Source organism: Aotus nancymaae, unplaced genomic scaffold, assembly GCF_030222135.1.
Source record: "Aotus nancymaae isolate 86718 unplaced genomic scaffold, 86718_ANA_hifiasm-v0.15.2.pri h1tg000072l, whole genome shotgun sequence".
NCBI lineage: Eukaryota > Metazoa > Chordata > Mammalia > Primates > Aotidae > Aotus > Aotus nancymaae.
This window is the reverse complement of record NW_026988487.1, coordinates 9,348,103-9,367,892: the sequence shown is the minus strand read 5'-3', so window position 1 is coordinate 9,367,892 and position 19,790 is coordinate 9,348,103. Positions and strand designations below refer to the sequence as shown.

General features: G+C 40.1%; 1 protein-coding gene across 1 annotated transcript in view; it reads right to left on the bottom strand.

Annotated features, from left to right (window-relative positions):
• ANKFN1 (ankyrin repeat and fibronectin type III domain containing 1) overlaps positions 1-19,790 on the bottom strand; it is a 329,398-nt gene that overhangs the window by 12,377 nt on the left and 297,231 nt on the right. The window contains exons 17-18 of the mRNA XM_064367439.1: positions 11,532-11,698; positions 4,413-4,629 (exon numbers count right to left, since the gene is read on the bottom strand). Coding sequence (XP_064223509.1) covers positions 4,413-4,629; positions 11,532-11,698 — 384 coding nt within the window. The remainder of the gene's footprint in view (positions 1-4,412; positions 4,630-11,531; positions 11,699-19,790) is intronic.

The following is a 19,790-nucleotide window of genomic DNA, read 5'->3' as shown; positions in this document are numbered from 1 at the left end:
CATATATATATATATATATGTATATATATATATATAAAATTGTGCTTCAGTGAATTTATTTCCACTGTGTTTGAGTAGAATTTAAATAATTTATAAACGAAGATTTTTACTGAATCTTTCATCAGGCCTTGGGTAGAACCTCTGGGGTTTCTTCACCTTCTAATTTCCCAAGAGAAATAATATCTCCAGATTCCTGTTGATTTTTTGAGCTATTTATTTTATGCCATAGTGTTCTTAACATCATCTAGAAAAAGGTTACCAAGATTTACATTCGGAAGATCAGGATAACCTTCAAATGCATCTGAAGGAAACAACACCCCCCTCCCCTCTGTTACCTCACCCATGTGTCACTAGGAGAAACAGCAATATTGGAAAAAAAAATTGCTGCTGCCTGTGACCACTATACCCACAGAAAAGGAGTGGGAGAGAAAATACCCATGTGATGGACCAAATCATTCTACCCCCTGCCTTGAGCTGCCTTTTCTAGGAGCCAACTTTCTCCCTTGAGTCCTTGAGAGATGCTTAATTTTAATTGACTCAGAGGAGTTCTACTTTGTGTTTTGAAAACCACACAGAAATGGGAAGCAAAGGAGTTCTACTCTCCATCCCCCCTACTCCAACAGATCTACACAAACAAATTCAGGATACTCATGAGCCTCAAAACAGAGTCTTGGGCTGGCATCAGAGGCTAGGTTTGTGATAGGCTCTATGTTTCTAGCAGGCTCCTTAGAAGTTAGTGAATCCTATACACACAGAATGGAATTGTGCTGCAAACTTTGACCTGTGGGTAACCCAGCAGGTATATAACTCTAAACTGCATTTTCCCCTCTTCATAAATGGCTTTTGAACAATTCTAAGTGGTCACACTTGTAGAAAGGACAGAGTATGCAGTGACAGATTTCATTGCTCCGAAATGCTTCTGCTTTTGTGTCGGGTAGGACACTAAATGTTTCTCCCCAGCTTTCAACAGCACTTCCCCGTCACTGGGTTCCATTTGTCATTTTCTGCTTTCCACATCTTTGTATTTCATAGCTCATGGAATCTTGGCTTCCAAGAAGTAAATGGACCCAAGAGAGAGTTATATTTTAAGAAACGGAATGATGATCGCTCACATTTTAAGTTAATAATAAAATCTGAATGTAATTGGCCAGATCCTCTTAGCAAGGAGTGGTGCAACCCATCCTCAGGCCAACGTGAGAGTTTGGCACTTCTGTGGCATAGAGAAGGCCACCCTCATACAGCCCAGGAGGAATCCACTAAGGACCCTGTGGCCAAGAGAAGTTTAAACACTGGGAAGTTTCTGTGAGCTGAGAGGGCAGACAAGGGCTGCGAAGGTGGAAATAGAAATGAAGAGCTGTTTGTAGAGTTAAACAAACTGTGGAACATCATAGCGTACGTAGCTTTCCTGCCTTAAAAAATGCCCTTTCAACCCTACACTTCTCTAGCTACTACCTTCCCTCCTCCTTCCCTTTTGCAGCCAAGATTTTAAAAGAGTGAAAATTCCTGTCCTACTTCTTTACCTCCCATTTACTCCCTGATTTGCTTCTGTTCAGTTTCTATTTCTTTCCCTTCAAAAACTGCTCTCGTCTAGATCACTGATGACTTCCTTGTTGAGAAAAGCAAAACAACAGAAGCTTTACAGTTTTTGAATTTAACCTTTCTCTATACGCTTTGATTCTGTGACACTACTCTCTTATTATTATTCTTTAATCTTCTTCCTCTGGTTGTTCCTTCTTAGTTTAAGAGGTCTTGCTGCTCCATTCCACAGGAATCCTTCCACAGTCTCTTCTTCATATTCTATCTACTCTTTCTAGGGAATATTCCAAGCATTTTCCTAGCTTCAAACATCATTCGCATGTCAACAAATTCTTAAATCTATATCGTTAGCCCAGTTTTCTTTCCTGAGTTCTAGGCTCCATGCAGCTTGTTTTCTCCTGAATGTTTCTTTTTGTATGGAATGTTCCACAGCCAATGCAAATTGAACATGCCCAGCCACCCCAGCTTGTTTTTCCTTCTTTCTTACCTTTTTTTGGTAAGTGCCATCATGGTACCCCAAGGCACACAAGCCAGAAAACTTGGTAATCTCCTTTGTTAATAACTTGCTACTTTGTTGCCCTGCTTCAACATTTTCCCCCTATGGTCTCTTCATACAGCAACCAGATTTGATTTTAAAGAGTAATTCAGATTTTTATCAATCCTTGCTTAAAAGTTTCCAATGGCTTTCCATCACAAACAGGATAAAATCCAGACTTTTTACTATGGCCTGCAGAACCCTGCCTAGTCTGGCTTCTGTCTTGCTCTCTACCCTGTCTCTCACAATCCACCCTTTTGTTCACTGTGCATCAAAGACCTTGGCCTTCTTTCTATCCCTCACCTACCTCAGGGCCTTTTGCTGTTTTATTGTCTGGAATATTCCAACTCCAAATCTTTGCATTACTAGCTTCTTCTTCTGGGGTTGGTTCAAATGTCGTCTTTCCAGATAGGCCTCTGCTGATCATCATCCTAGTGAATTCAACACAACTCTTCCTGCCTACTCCCACCCCTACTGCTGTTTTGTATTACACATCGGAATTTTCACGATCTGAAATTATCTTGTTTGTTTATGTTTTCATTGTTTGTCCCTCTTTCTAGAATGTCAGTAAGCTCTATGGGAGCATACATTGCTTTATTTATCATTGTATCTCTGTTATTTTGAAGAGAGTCTGGCACATAGAGGGTGGCCAGTAAATATTTTTTTTAAGTAGAAAAAAACGAACAATGTTCTTAGATCCTGAGTTTCAGCCAAACTGCTTGCAATTCCCTAAACCACAAAGTTGTTGTACAATCTGCTTTCTATGCTTATAATGCTCTTCTCTTTCCTGTTTTTCTGTTCAACTCCTGCTTATCCTTCATACCAGATTTTGTCACCTCCTCCAGGAAGCTCTCTTTGATCACAGGAGTTTAAGATTTAGTGCCTCTGATAAACTTCATAGCAGATATGCAATTACCAGGTAATTTTTTGTTAATGTATCTGTTTCTCTCATTAGCTTAACTTCTGGTAGAGATGATATTTTATTGTATCCCTAGCCCAGTGGTAGTCTATAAAAATGTATTCTAGAAACTACTTAAATATTTTGTTGAGTTATTTGCTAAGTCATAGACTCCTTTGGTAATGTAAATTAGCTGTCTACTAAGTTCTTCCATCTGCCAAGTTTTGACTTTACACAGTGGAGTTTTTAAAATACAGGTGCACACACAAACTTACGGAAAAGGCTCAGATTCCCACTAAAGTTTTCTGTAATAAAAATAACGTTAAAGATGATATTGACAGTATGTTGTCTATTATATGCCATGCATCTTTGATACAGATTACCTTATTCACAAGTAACTCTTCAAGGTATAGATATTATTCTCATTTTGCACACATGAAAACTGAGCCTCAGATGTAGTAATCTGTTCAAACTCATACAGCTAGTAAAACAAAGCTGGGATTTGAATCCAGGTCTCTGATTTCTAAGCGCAAGCTCTTTCTGTTACACCATGCCGCCCCCTATGGGACAAGTCCACAAATCTGGGCTATTTATTAAAAATATTATTATGAAGCTTACAAAATTGGAGCTCTTACAAACTATAGAATCAAGAAAGATGCTTTGAATTGCTACAACTATAATTGAAAATGGCACTAGTCCTCGCATGGTTAGGCAAGAGCTTTTTACTGCTTTTACCTATATGCTTTCTCTCTGCTTAAAGCATAGAGGTATTTTGTAGAAATTTATATTAACCCAGTCATGTTTTTGCTGTCAGACTTAATACCCAAGGGTGGAGATGTGCCTTGCTAGGTATCTTCTCCAGATTGTTTGTAAGTTCATTATAGCTACGATTAGGCCAAGCGACTTACATGGACTCAGTTTCAGGATTCTAGTTTATCCAGGGTTCCTCTCTTTCCCACTTTCCGCTCTAGAACATTGTGCTATGTGGATGGGAAGTTTTTCCTGAACTCTCACCCAGGTTGGGACCTGCTTCCTGACTCATTCTTGTCAGATGCTATTTAATAGAGGTTGGGCCAGTTCTCCTGCCTTAGTTTGACTGGGTCAGACTCCCTTGGCTTGTGAGGCCCTCATCTGGCATCACAGCGGTCCCCATGCTGCATCCTTGTAGGCTTATCCCTGCTCTGTATCTTTTTGCATCTCGTGTGAGCTAGAACTGGAATGAATCTTCCCTGCCCCTAAATGGCATCGATCTTGGCTACTACTCTAGTTTCCTATTCCTCTACTGTTCTGATTTTGTTTCCCCTATGCTCTTAGACTTTTACCCCTGAGCAATGTTTTCAACCACTCTGTGGAGCCAATACCTCAGCACAAAAGTCCTCATCAGTGGAGAGAGGACCAAACGTCCAGGGACTGAACAACAGAACTTCAGATCTCATTGCTTACCACTCACTGCCTTTCTTCTGTGCACCTCTGGGGATGGGGGTGGGGATGGAAGACAGTCTATATGTGATGACGATGTAGAGCTGATCTTCTTTAGGTTCTGTTCATCTGAGGGGTCTATCAGCTTAGTGATGGGCAAGCCAGAAACTGGTTGTTTGTATCTTGCATACTGTAGAGCATCCATGATCCATCTCATTTCACGCCAGACTTCATCAATTTGCTTTAGAATGAAATGGTAAAAGACACTAAGTTATCAAGCAGTGATTAAAAAGGAATACCTTTCCCTGAGAGTCCAAGATGATCCATTTTCCACAACATTGGTTTTGAGCGAGAGTAAAATATTTTTAACATAGGTTTTTTAAGCCACAAAGATTTCTTTTTTTTTTTTTTTGGTAATATTTTGTGTTTTGCATATTTTTAACCTGAGAGGCTATGTCATTTAGGGAAAATGTGGAAGAGTTGGATACTAGCGGGTATATACCACTTATTAACGCTATCATAACTCTTAGCAAGTCACTTGACCTTTTGGAGACTTAGTTGCTTTACTTGTAAAATGTGGCCAAAACATTTTTCCTTTATACCTCCCAGGGTTGCTGGGATGATGAGTTGAAATGATGAACTTGAAAGTGCTTTGTAATATTGCGGGGTACGTTGCTCACACATATAAAGGGTTATAATCTCTCAGATTATAATTAAATATTCCTCATTAAGATATTGTGAAGGCATATGATAACATCTGAATTTCAGAATTTTTTAAGAAAGAAATGTAGTCCTAGTTCTTATATGTGAACTAGAAAAGCAAAGTTGTACTGGAATATTTTTGTTAAGTAGAGGGTTTTGGACCTTTTTTTTTTTTTGGACAGAGTTTTGTTCTTGTTGCCCAGGCTGGAGTGCAATGGCACGATCTTGGCTCACCTCAACCTCTGCCTCCTGGGTTCAAGCGATTCTCCTGCCTCAGTCTCCCAAGTAGCTGGGATTACAGGCGTGAGCCACCATGTCCAGCTACTTTTGTATTTTTTTAGTAGAGACGGGGTTTCTCCATGTTGACCAGGCTGGTCTTGAACTCCCGACCTCAGGTGATCCACCCACCTCGGCCTCCCAAAGTGCTAGGATTACAGGCGTGAGCCACTGCGCCCGGCTTACTACTTTCTTACATATGGAGTAAGTGCTTCTAAAGTACAAAACAGTCTAAACAGCTTATTCTTAAATAATTTAAACATCTTTACATTTCTAGGGTGGTCCATTTTAGATTGTTACATTTTGACTTTTGGTTTACCAAAGCCCTTTTAATGACATTTTCATCATAAAGTACAATAGCAGTTTCCTTGAAACTATTTGCATAAAATTCACTCAGACTTTTGTGTCTCTCTCTATAAAGATGACAAAAGTCTCCCAGATCTTGATAGACACTGGCCATGAGCTTTCTCGTTCTATCTCAAGGAGGGGCTGTTGGTGAAACGTATTTTTTTCTTATGACCCTGGAGCTTGTGGTCAGCTTTGTGTTTAATTTCACTGGATGACCTGGGCAAGCCATTAACTGCTTTGGGCCCATTTACTCAACTGCAAGAAGAGGCAGTTAGTTCACATGTCTAAGGTCCCTTCTATCTCTGAAACGTTACGATTTATTTTTGAGGAACATTTGGAAATTTGGTGTCACTTAACTTCCAGATAGAAGGTGTTCATTATATGAGTAATGCAAGGTTAATCTCTCTCTGACTGTGGAAGTTTTAAAACTAAAACACTACCCAGTGTTAAATTTTATTTTCAAAGTTTCTTCATAGGTCTTTAATCTGTACTTAAAACCTACTCGTTAAGACTATCCACAGACCTGGTCCTCCAAACAAACACAGAGTAGGTCTGAAGTTGTGACATTCGTTCTGCCAAGTTGAGTGAAAAGCTAGCTAGCGTGAACTAGTGAATGCCAGCGTATGGTCTACAGCCGTTTTCCTTTGCTTTCTAGTTCTCATCAGTCCCGTGGTGACAAGACTCAGCGGAGTATTCAGGGCCAGTGATGAAAGCACGAGATTGAGCGTCAGGCTTTTTTAGCTTGGTCAGTTGGGCAGGAAGTTCAGCAGTGGGCAGGCCCATGAGGTGGCACTAAGTCATTTAGAAGGGAGAAATCTAAAGTCTGGGGATAAAGCCAAAGTGGGAATCCCAGATGAGACTCAGATGAAGTTTCCCAGAGATTGCTGTTCTCTCAGCTGGCTTTTACTGTCCCTACCTCATGCAGCATAAGCTTGTTGAAAGTTATTTTAAAGGCACCGCATGACTGTGGATAGCTTTTAGAGTGCCTGACAAGGACAGAGATTGTGTTTTTCGTTGTTTTTGCTTTTAGCTTTGCAGAGTAGGTGTGTATTAAAAAAAATGACTGTTTAATGAATGAATGAATGAATGATCTAATTCTTTAGCTCTCTACTTGGAAACAGAGTTATTGCAAGGATTAAGTAAGAAAATGTGGATGAGTGTACTTTATCAACTATATATTGTTATAAAATTTTCAGTTTTTATAGTGACAATCGTGATTACTGTAGTGGGCTGAATATGGGACCCCCCCAAAATACATTCATATCCTAATCTCCAGAACCTGTGAATATTATCTGATATGATACAAAGTAAATATTACTTTACTTTATATGGCAAAAATATATGATTAAACTAAGGATTTTGAGAGGAGGAGTTTATCCCGGATTTTCTGTGTGGATTCTAATTCTAAGAAGAAATGTCCTCATAAGGACATTCTTATAAGAATGAGGCAGAGGGAGATTTGTCAGACATAAGAGAAGGAGCCAATGTGACTACAGAAAGAGAGACTGAAGTGATGTGGCCAGAAGTCAAGGAATGCCAGCAGCCACCAGAAACTGAAGAGGCAGAGATTAGATTCTCCTCTAGAGCCTCCAGGGGGAGTGTAGCCTTGACAACACTTTAATTTCAAACTTCTGGTCTCTAGCTCTGTGAGGGAATATATTTCTGTTATTTTAAACCCAGTTTATGGGAATTTGTTACAGCAACCCTAGGAGGCTACTGTAATTATTAACAAATAATCTACCTGCTCTCTTTGGATAAGATTGTTTCAGCTTTATTGCTGAGGATGAATAGAGGGATTTAGTGTAGAAATTTTTAAAAAAGTAAGTAGAAACAATATTTACTTCTTAATTTTTCTCAGTGATGTGAAGAGGTCTTAGCTGAAGAAAGATTTTAAAAACCATATGGGTGTAGGGAGGCCTGTGGATTGAGTTTAATGAGACTTAGCTAATTGCTCCAAAAGAAGGCCAATTTTCACCCATTTTACCTTATACTGTTGATCTAAAAGTAACTGACAACATAATCCCCCTGATTTTGAGGTCCAAATTCACCTTCTAAAGACTTGCTGACACATTTTAAAAAAGAAAGACCATGAACTCCCTAGATCTGTTGATTAAAAGTTCTGCATCCATTTCTCACCCTGCCCTTTAAAAATTTCAGTTTTCATCTCATAAATTACACTCCTTTCTCTGTACTCAGGCAAGATAATATTTTTATTAAAATGTAAAGGTGATTGGTTTTCTCACAGCACAGCTACAAGGTGCTCGAGGGGATGATAGATTGGCTATATTTAATGAGCTGTGTTTCTATTACAGCTTAGGAGCATTTGAAGCATTACAGTATATAAATTATAGCCTAATTGCCCTTTAGGTTTTAGCAGCTCAAAATATGCCAAGCTCCATGTCTTCACACTTTGACATTTCTGCTACATGTGCTGTCTATAAAGCCTGTATACCTTATCTATGATTTTCTATGCCTCCCTTGGTCCAGCCCTCCCCCTCTCTGGCTGCACTCCTTGGCTTCTTTTTCTAACTGTATTTACATAGACTCCCTTGCTCTTTACAATGTTTGGTTTGTGTAGTGACTTCAACACTGTCTTAGATCTGGAATCATACAAATGCTCTCACAACTGGCGGTCGCCTCTGCAGGTTATGGTGTGTGGTGGGCTGAGCTGTGAACATCAATGGGTGAGTGGCTACAGCTGGTTTTCATTGAGAGAGAGAGAGAGAGAGAGAGAGAGAGAGAGAGAGAGAGAGAGAGAGAGAAAGCAAGCACATGCAGCAGATGATATTGAATTATCTCCACTCAGTGAAGTTATCCATGTTGGGAAGAGAAAGGTGGTTCATTGAAGGCTGTGAGTGTAGGGAGATGGTCTTGTTTTACTCTGACCAAGAAGTTATATTTTGAATCCTTTGAGAACTGGCTTTTATCCAAGTCTGTGTGTACCTGGCTTACTGGAAGGGAAGTATGTAGAGGGGGCTCTCAAGTTACCTGCTTTGGGAGACCAGAGCAGGCTAGAACTTTGAAGAATTCCCAGCCTGGCCTGCCTTTATCCAGTCCACTTAATGGTGTCATATAAAAGAAAGAGAAAAAGGCAGTGGAGCCCTAGGCTATATGAAAAAGAAAGGAGCAAGGGTAGTAGTCAGGGAATAGGAATGAAGCCAGGGAACTCTGGGAGGGGTTCGAGACCACAACAGACTGAAGAAAGTCAGCCTCATGGTTGGATGAACATACTGGATTCAGGGAGGTGTAAGTGCAATAAGGCAGAAACAGAACCTAAGGCATGGGTAGAGAAGCGTTCCTCTAAAAATGTCTCTGGTTGTTAAGTCATAAAATGTTAGAGCCAACTAGACCCAAAGATGTCATCTAGTCCAGTCCTTTCATTTTACATATGAGGAAACTGAGGCCCCCCGAGATCGAATGAATTGTCCAATACTCCAGAGTTTATCAGAAGATCTGGGACTAAAAATCTGTGCTTTTTGACTTCCTTTTATTTTTTATTTTTATTAATAGAGATGAAGTCTCACTGTGTTGCTCAGGCTGGTCTTGAACTTCTGCGCTCAAGAGATCCTCCCATCTCAGCCTCCCAATCTCCTCTGGGACCAACTTCTGATCTGTTGTTATTCTTACTATGCTCCACTATCCCTTATATGGGTTCAAAAATAAGCCAGTCCTTCGTAATCTCCACATGCTGCCTTCTTCCTTTTCCCGCCCCTTCCCCACCATCTATGTTCCATTTTTACTGGAAATGAAATCAATGAAGTAAATGTTTTACATTTTAAAATTCTACATTCTCAGGCCAATGGAGATAGTAACTTCTTGAATGTTATTTCTTTATTCTGAGACGTCTCCTAAGATATCTCGTTCACAGTATGAGGAAAGTAGGATAATCCTAAAGATTTGTCTGATTGCTGTTTTGCAAGTAAATTACAATATTTTCTTCCTGAGTATTTTAAACACCTTGAATCTCGCATATTCATAATCAAGGAGTTTCTCATGCTTGTGAATGAATAAATGAGTATATAATTTTTTACATACTTACTACGTGTCAGGCATTTTGCTGAGTGTTTTATATGCGTTATCTCACTGAATTCTCTCAGTAACATTATGAGGTAGCCCTGTTATTATCAACCCTATTTTACAGATGAGGAGATTGGGACTGATTGGGACTAAGAGAGATTTGTTTGCCCAGAGTTCACAGCATTTCTTCATCTTAAGTCCTCATTACATCTTGTCTGGATAGTTATCATAGCTTCTTATCTGGTTTCCCTGCCTTTAGTCTTCTCCTCAAATCCTTATTTGGTGAGCATGACCAATCAGAGTGAATGCTTACAATAAACAACCCATATGGCTGTACCAATGTATATGGGGAGAATATCCTCCCTGCTTGAATCCATCCTAAACAGAGTTGTGAAAGCCTGTAACTTAACTTTCTTCAAAACTTTGGGTGTCTCCCTAAAGTACAAATTTCTTATCCGTGGCTTTTGATAAAGCCCTCGTGATCTGCTATCATTGCTATCTTTCATTCTTGCCTAATTTCCACCTCTCATCACGCAATTTATGCCCCAACCAATCCTGACTACTTATCATTCCCCAAATACTATTTTGCTGCTCTGTCTGCCTTATCTGTTTATACTTTCTCTTTGAATGCTCTACATTCTATTTCACCTCACTGGAGTCTAACCTACCCTTGTAGGCCAGGCTAGCTATCAGCTACATCCTCCATGGGAACGTTTATGATACAAGTGAAAGTAAGTTTTTACTTCCTTGTGTTGACACAGAACTCGTTTGTTTGTTTTGTTTTGGTATATCTTTTTTGGCACCTAACCCATTTTACAAATAGTATTTACACACACATTTCTTACCTACCCTGATGGATTTTAAACTCCTTAAGATCAGAGACCATGTTTAATTCAACTTTATATCTTGCATACAGTGCCTGACACCTAGTTGTTTAATAAAGGTTTATCCAACGAACTGAATATGTATCAAAGCGATATTTATCATGGGACTATTGCTATTCTACTCATTTCGTGAACTGAGTAACTGATGGACAGAAAGATCTAAAGATTGGCTAAGGGATTCAGAGGCAACTTCAGGCCAGATCCAAATTCTTTTGACTACTAGCCAGTACCCCTTTCACAAGACCCTAAGGTGTCACCATAGGCTTTTCCAGACAAGGTCATGGGCAGGGAACACATTTTCTGATCTTGACAGCCATATGTTAAAGTGTCAGTTCTGTTAAAAAGAAGCCCAACAGGAGAATTGCCTGAACCCAGGAGGCGGAGGTTGCGGTGAGCCGAGATCGCGCCATTGCACTCCAGCCTGGGTAACAAGAGCGAAACTCCGTCTCAAAAAAAAAAAAATAAAATAAATAAGAAGCCCAAAACATGAGGAATTGTAGTTCTAACTGGATTTGGGTTAACATAAACTGGCAGGTCGTTTTCTTTTTCTCTGAGATAGTGAGCTAATTGATACAATTTTTCTTTCCATTGGAATTGTCAATGGGCTACAAGGTAAGAATAATATTCTAGTTACTGCTTCTGGGGGGTGATTTTTCTCTCCAGTATCGAAAGCTACCACTAGCTACCATGGTGACTCATAACAATTCTTAGTAATATTGTGATTTATCTGTAACTTTTTCTTAAGGCTTTGTTTGAAAACTTATCTCCCTGAGCTCCACATTTTAACCAACTCAATAGGCTACTTACACACTGTGTTCTTTGAATCAGCCTGGACTGTTGTCCTTTCCCATGCTTGGCTTTCACCCCTTCCACCCTGCCTCTTCTCCCTTCCTTCTACCCCAGAAGAAACAATTACCTGAATGAAATCTAAAACTTGCTGGTGTCTTTGTTTGGCAGCTGCAACCTCGCTGTCTGAGATCGCTTCCCTGAGGGACTGTTGGGTATTCAGAGAATCCAGCTCCACAACAGCAGAAAGACGGCAATACAGACTAATAAATTTCTCTCTGTAGCTGCAAAAATGAACTGGAAAATGGACAAGCAAAATAAAACATGTTAAGATCTGGTATCAAAATAGAGAAATTCATACCTCAGAGAAAACAAGTTAAATGAAAACATGATTTATTAATCCTATCAGTGGAAAATATTAAGCCATAAATAAATTATGAATGTGCTCTTAAGGGGCCAGTTGTCTGGCTTTAGTCAGACAGTATTCCCTTTTAAGGTTTACCAACTCCTAGTAAGGTATGGGGAAGTGGGGTTGGCTAAAGCTGCAGTTATGTAGATTTTCCCTAAAGTTGGGGCTGATTGTGTGTGTGTGTGTGTGTGTGTGAGAGTATGCACACATATACACACACATACTGGGAAAATAAGCTTGCTTATCACTTTAAAGAAAAAAAGCCAAGTAGCAATTTGATACCTAGTTTTGGTTTTCATGTCTGATTTCCAAGACAGGTCTTGCTTGCTCCTTTCCAAGGCCAGAACCCCCAGAAGACAGAAGAGATGCTTTTCTCAGAGTGTCTTTGGTCTGACTGCAAAACTTCCCCAAGGGCCTACTATGATAGGCTTTGATCCTCTTCTGCCTCTCCCCCTCTTAGCCCTTCTGGATGGGTGAGAAGAGCTGTTGCCTGGACAGACCATTTTTTTTTTTTGTCTTCAGCAGAGTTGGACTTCCTCTCTAAACAGATAATGGGACAGAGACCACAGGAGAGTCCAGCCTTCATCTCCATCATTTCCCTTCTTCAGGAGGAGCAGAACAGTGTAGGATTGAGCCTGGTGTAGGCAGCTTGGGATGGTCAGATTTCCTATACTTCTCTGACCAGCTCTGATCATGTACTGTAACTTTGGATTCTAGTAGGATGAGAAAAGCACCCTGATTCAGACTAGCATAGTACTGGGTTCTTCCTGGACATTGTTGAATTTGGAGACTCATTCTTCAATAACCTCTTTTTCTCTGTTGACCTCTGTCCTGTACCAGTGTGTTCCATGCTTTGGAAATAGGGCTGTTCCAACTCAACAAGTCTGTTGATACATTTTTATTCTGGCTTCTTTAGTGAGGAATTCTAGGAAGAACATCTAATTACAGGTAGTCATTACAGGTAGTAATTAGATGTTGATTCCTGAGACCCAGATCTGGCCATTTAGGGAAGCTAAAACCACACTACCTCAGAATGGGGCACTGGTCATCTCTACACCTCAACGAGGAAGCCCTACTTCTCTGCATACTGAGAGATTTCTGTGCATCCTACGATTCCCATGTTACCACTGCCTACTACTTCCTTTTTTTTTCTTCTGAGGATAAATCTTGGGTGAATGCCAGGGCAGTGTGCTCTGTCTTTCCTCCCATGGAAGTGGAAGAGAAGAATGGGGTGAGGGTGTGAGGGGCCCATCCTTACTTCAGCTATGCCTCATTTTGAGGAGGCGTTTCTCAACTCAGGAGCCCTCTGCCCTGGGTTCGATTTTTCTCTGTGGTGTCAGATCCTTCCTTCTTATCTTCTCTGCTCTGTTTAGCACTTTTTTTTTTGCCTTACACAGAGAACTGATTTCATATGCCCTCTCAGTAAATTACAAACTATGGAGCTTCTTCCAAATGACCTAATTCTCATATTATTTCCCTGCTTAGACTTCTACAGCGCTCTCTCTTGACCTGAGGATAAAAATCCAAACATCTCTCCCTATAAGGAAAGCTCCCTGTGATCTAGGATTTGAGTATATTTTCAGTCATGCCTTCCCTCATGCTGCCACCTTCCAGCCCCAGCCCCTCATCACCCCTAAGCTTTGGTCAAGCTGAACGTTATTACGAGTCCTTTTATGCTTCCATGCCTTTACATATGCCTTTTCCTCATCCTCACATACTTTTCTTTACTAATACCTCCAGGTCAATTGTGATACCTGAAGACTCACCATAAATGTTTTCTCCTCGGTGGGGTTTTCACTGACATCTCCCTGGCAGGTGGAACTAGCTTCTCCCTCTTTAATGCTCCTAGAGCACTTGCTTCTAAACATTTCCTGACACGTATCCTACTACATCGTACTTGTGTGTTTACTCGACTGCCTTGGCATTAGATTGTGATTTCTCCAAGGGCAGAAACTATGCCTCCTATTAATTTTTATTTCCTTGAAACCTGGAACATTGTAGCTTCTTAATTAAGGTTTGCTGACCACATGAATAAATAAATAAATGCATGAATGGATCTGAAGAGGCAGACCCTTAGCCCAAAAGATCCTCTTTCCTTCATTGTCTTTCCTTTACCGTGGGCTTGATTTTCCTGTTTTGAAAGGTGTTTCAGGTCTACGATATTTCCTGGCAGCTCCACAGGAAGGAATCACCACGACTTTTTAGCTTACTCTTGACCCTGGTAGCTCCCTGAATGTGTCTTTATGCTTTTCAAGGAGGGATTATGTCCTGTTAGCACTTGACAGATGTCCTCTTTTGGCTGGAAAGTGACGAGAGTGAAGTGTCTCACACCCTGCCTTTCTAAACCAAGTGGTAAAAACCAACCAAACAAACAAACAAAAAAACACATTGGCTTTTTTCCCCTTTCTAAAATATGACTGGAAAAATAGGGAGAGACACTGAATAACGTCTTTAAAAGAAGCACTATCAGTCTGATCTGAATTCTTACAAGCCGGGGTGTTCACAGCTTTCTCTTGTTGTGTCTCTGTGGTGGGAGCCTCGGATCAGTGGGTGGTCTCACAGCACCCACACTGTCCATGCCAGCACCACAAGTGAGTTATGAGGAGGTTTCAACTATAACGCTTTAGTTTCACTGCTCTTGTGGGTTTGTTTTTTTTTAAATCCAGACCCTTTAATGTTACTTTAACAAATGTTACTTTAACATAGTCTTTTGTGGTTTAGCAATGATACATTTGGTAGCCATAACTGAGGCAAAGAAGACAGACTGGAAGCTTCTAATTTTTAAAAATGTAAATCTCATGCATTCTATAGATAAAATGGTATAAGGTTACAATAATGTCATTAGCTGGACCACATGATTCGTTAGTAATTCACAGACTAAGACTAACTTTCTGCAGTATTTTTCTCCCTCTTTTTTCTATACAAGATAGTGGCAGACTAAAATAAGGTTGGCATCACCACTAGGAGTATTGTAGTGTGGAAATTACATGGGCTTAGCTATCTTATGGACCTGGGTTTGAACCATAGTTCTGCGACTCACCACTGTGAGACAGTGGGCACGTGACCTCTGGGAGCCTCAGAGGTCTTCTCATATCATATGAGGTTTTTGCATATCTAAGACAGAGATTATAATGCCTACCTAGGATTAAGTAATACAATATATATAAAGTGTCCAGCACAGCATATGGCACATACTTGATAAAAAAATAAATGTTTGTTCTTCCACCACACCTTTTTACTACCCTGAAAGAATGACGCATTTAGTGGTTAGAATATTAGAACAGGACTGGGATTAAAATAGTCTTCCTAAGGATCTCTAACTCACTAAAATCCTAATCAGTCTGGGCCATGCGGCCTAGTTTAGAAGCCAAGGAATCAACGAGAAAACTTCCTGCGGTGAGTTTAGGTCCACGAGTCTTTGCCAAGGTGTCAGAAAGAACTGGGGCACAAGGTGTCCTCTAAAGATTCCTAGCAGTGAATGAGTTGACAGGTGGAATAAAGGAATGGTCTCTTAAATCATGCAAAATTGGTAATAGGAATGAAGGTTGAGACTATGCCATTTCTTGCAAGCCTGTGGCCTGGATTCCATTAGGCTCACTGCCTGGATATTCCACAGGTTCCTCCTGGAAACTCATCATTTGTCATACTGACCTCCTCATCACTCTCCAGCCCCAAGCCTGTTCCTCCTTCCTATGGCCCATTTTGGCAGATGGTGACATTATCCATCTCGGCACTCTAATTCAGACTCTCTGGCTCCTTCATCTTGCTCTTCAACCACATCAAATCAATCACAAAGTTCCATCATTTTAACTCCTAAATTCCCTTTGTCTCTCTGCTCTCTTCACCAAGGCTGCCTTGGTTTGGGCTCTTGTCATTGCCCAAATGACCAGCGGATCCGTGAGGTAGTCTCTTAATTGCTTGTCTCATCATATCCAATGTCAGCCCGATTTATTTGTTTTTTACTCTTTTGCAGTCAGTCCTCCATGAGCTGCCAAAATCTATTAAGACCACATCATCACTTTTCTTAAAACCTTTTCTTTGCTTCCTATTGCCTACAGAATAAAGTCTTACCCCCTTAGTGTCGCATAAGTAGCCATGTATGATTTCGATCTTTTAAACATTTAGCTTCACCCTCGGTCACTCTTCCTCAGATGCCTTAAGCATCCATCACAATGAGCTACTAAGAGTGTACTTAATCAGGTTGCACTTTCCCAGGTCTCTGAGTCTTTGTACATACTGCTCCTTCTGCTTAAAATGATTTTTCTTTTCTGCTTGCCTTTTCTTTCCCATTCTGAATGTTTGTTTATCCTTCAAGATACAGCTCAAGTATTATCTCTGTAAGGAAGAATTAGGTGTCTTTCATTTGAAACTCAACAGCCTGCCTCTTGTAGCAGTGCTTCCGTTTTATGAAGACTATCGGTAGGGATACCTGTATCCTCTAATGGATTCTGAGCTTGTGATGGGCAGACTGTGCCTTATTAACGTCTGTGTGGTTCAGTCCCAGCACAGTTACTTGGCATATAGCAGAAGCTCAGTAAATGTTGAATGAAGAATGTAGCCAAGCACAAGCCCAGTTTGAAATCTATACCAGGCCTCGAACTATTATTTTTTAAAAATTCCTTAGTTTTTTTTTTTTCTTTCTAGTCCAATTGGTTTAAATAATAAAGCCAAGTACATCAATAAAAATCAGCTTTCCTTGTCATAAGGCTGCTGTCAGTTGTGAGCACCCACAAGGTCAGGGCAGGGTGACCGCCTCTGTGCAGGCTAGGCAAGTCCTCAAGAGGCCACGTCACCTGATAGAGTTTCTAAGGGCTCATGATGCTGCTTTTCCTTCTGTTCCTGGGAACTTTGTAAATAGGGATGCTTGTAGGCCCCCAAGAACATGCTTTATTACTGCAAAGAGGTCCTATCCTGCTCCCACCCAAAGGATGGTAGAGTGTCAACTCTCAGGTTGTGGAAGGAGGAGTGGGTTTTTGGTGAATCTGCTTTGCCCTAGCTCAAATCTCCTCATCCAGGTCTCACAACATCCTCCAATAGGACAATTTCTCTTGACTCCATAAGTGATCCTGTGAAGGAATAGCCTGTGGGTTTACCACAGTCTAGTCCTTATTCCAGGAGACAGAGAGCTAAGCTCCTTTATCATTTTGTCTTTGCTAGATCTGTGCCATGCTGGAATAGGCACAGATGCAGTTTCCATAGCTGGTCAGCAAGTTATTTATGATTCACTTAGGCTACCGGCAGGAACAAGGTCAGTTTGCCAAATCTCAAATTCCTTCATGGGGACAGGGATGACTTACACAAGTCACACTGAAATATAGTGCAACACTTTATTCTATTCTAATTTACATATTCTCATAATTCACACCTTTTTAAGTTTCATTAGAATTCCCATGTGGTTATTAAAATTTTCTGAGTTCTGACTGAATTCCCAAAAACATTCTCTCCTTTCTCAGAAATGCTTAGTGTATCTCTTGACCCTTTACTATGAAACTACCTGTGAATGGAATTTCTTACTTATAGAAAAAATAATGCTTAGCATCTTTCTTAGAGAGGCTTAGGTCCACTGTAGCAAGCCCTTGGAAGTGCCTATATAGGGTGTCATTAAATGCTTAGTGGGCTGATGCCTAATGGAGGAAGTAGTTAAGATAATCGCCCTCTTGGAGAGCTCTGAATGCTTGGGGATAAGATAGAGTTCGTCATGATTCTTACTAAGACCAAGACCCAGAAATGTTTTCGAAATTGCTGGTGGTGCTCAAGTACAATAATCATTGTATTAGAGAGTGTATTAATTTTCTGCTACTGGCAGCATTTCCTCCAGTCCCTAAAAGAAGACTAATAGAACTATGTATGCCAATGGAGCCAAGCCCAACCAAGTGGTCTTTTTTTGGAAACTTACATGGTCCTCATTAATCAGTTGGATTACCAATGATATGGCAACAAGGAAGGACCGAGAAGGAGAGAAAGTACGTCTTAATCTAGGAAAAACCATCTTAAAGTAAGGCTTTGATCTGTGGCCTGTTTTTCATAGATGGAAGATAGTATCTGATGCTCTCATATTGCTTCTAGAAATGTGAAGAGGTAAAACAGGTAAAAAGGACAGGCACAGTTGAATTTGGCTGAATTCTTGTGTTAACCATGTCTCTAGTTTTGTATTTATGTATTAATCTCTTTGTCATAGGCAATACTACTTAAAGTGTGGTCCATGATTGGCAGCATTAGTATTACCTGAGAACTTTCTAGAAATGTAAATTCTCCAGCCTCCTGCTGAGCCTACTGACTCAGTATCTCTGGGGTTGGGCTCCAAGAATCTGTATTTTAACAATCTCTCCAAGTGATTCTTATGCAGGTTACAATTGGAGAAGCATTTTTCTAGGGCTACCATATCCCAAAGTATATGTTCTGTGGATTATTAACAGGTCCCTTGCAAAACATTGCTCTAGTTATGGCGAAATGAATTTGGAAAATGCTGTGTTAAACAAAGTTAAGCTTTTAAAAAATTAAAAAAAATTTTTATTTTTTAATTTTTTAGGGGGATGACCACTGGATTTTGCAGAGCTTTTCCTGTTACTCTACTGCTCAAAATCTTTCCTTGGATTTCCAACATACTTAAAATAAAATCTAAATTCCTTATCATGGCCTGTGAGGCCCTGCATAGTCTAGCTCCCATGACTCTCTGACCTCATCTCCTATCTTTGTTATTTTTGCTTACTACACTCCAGGTATGCAGATCTCTTAGCCAAGCACACTCTTACTCTAAGGCCTTTACACTTACTGTTCTCATTGCCTGGAAATATTAGGTCTCTGCTCAAATGTATCTTCTTCAGAGAGGCCTTCCCAGATCACCCAGCTATATAAAGTGCAGCTGACTTCGCTTGAGTCCCTAACCCAGATTAATTTTTCTTCATGACCTTCACTTCTCTGATATTTACAATATTATGGTTTACTGATTGGTTTGTTGTCTCTTCTGCTAGAATGTTAAGCTCCATTTAAAGTTTGTTCGTTGTTGATTTTTCAGTGCCTGGCACATAGTGAGTGGGCTACTCAATGAATATTTATTGATGAATGAATGAAAAGTTGAATGAAGAAAAGAAATGCTAACAGACTTCACCAAACTGTAGGATGGAGAGTAACAGCAGTGGGGCAAAGGGTAGCTGCTCAAGAAGAGTGTGTGAGCCTCACAGAAACAGGCTAGAGAGGATGTTTGCAGAGTTTGGACCTCCAGGGCCTTGGGAGTCACATGTACTGTAACGATTGATAACCAAGTTGTAGATTGTTCTCACCAAAGCCAATGAGGCACGGGGAAATAAATTTCATGTATTTGTGCCTATAATCATGGAATAACAGTGACTGTTGAACACAGAATGGAATCCTGGTTAGCTCTCTAATGAAGTGTTTTCCTTAATTATTGTCTCTGTCAATTATATATCCCTGAGAAATCATTCATTTTCATGGCTTCAGCTGCTATTAATAGACACTGGACAGATTTCTGTGTTAAGTATCCAATTTCTCTCCTGCATTTCTACTGCCAGTGAAACATGTTCACTTAGATATTGACTTAGCACCTTCAGTCGCAACATATTCAAAGCTAAAAGCATCACTTCCTTCAGCAAACCATTTCCTCCTCTGATTTCCTTACTTCTGATAAAGGCAGCAATAGCCTCATAGTCATCGAAGCTGAAAACAATGAGCATATTCTCTAGACTTCTCATTTAAGTCATTACCTACTTTTGGGCAACTGCTTTTTTTTTTTTTTTTTTTTTTTTAAACATTTGTCTGTCTTTGTATTCTTCTTTTTCTGGTTCCTAATACTGGATGAATAAAATAATCTTTGAAGTTTTTGTCCTCTGTTTCCCATCTATCACAGACAGATTCCTCAGCCTGATGCTGGAGATACTGCCCAATATGGCTCACCTTATCTATACAGATTTACACGCCATCTTTTCCTCATTTCTCTGATCTAGCCTAACTGGACCACTTGTT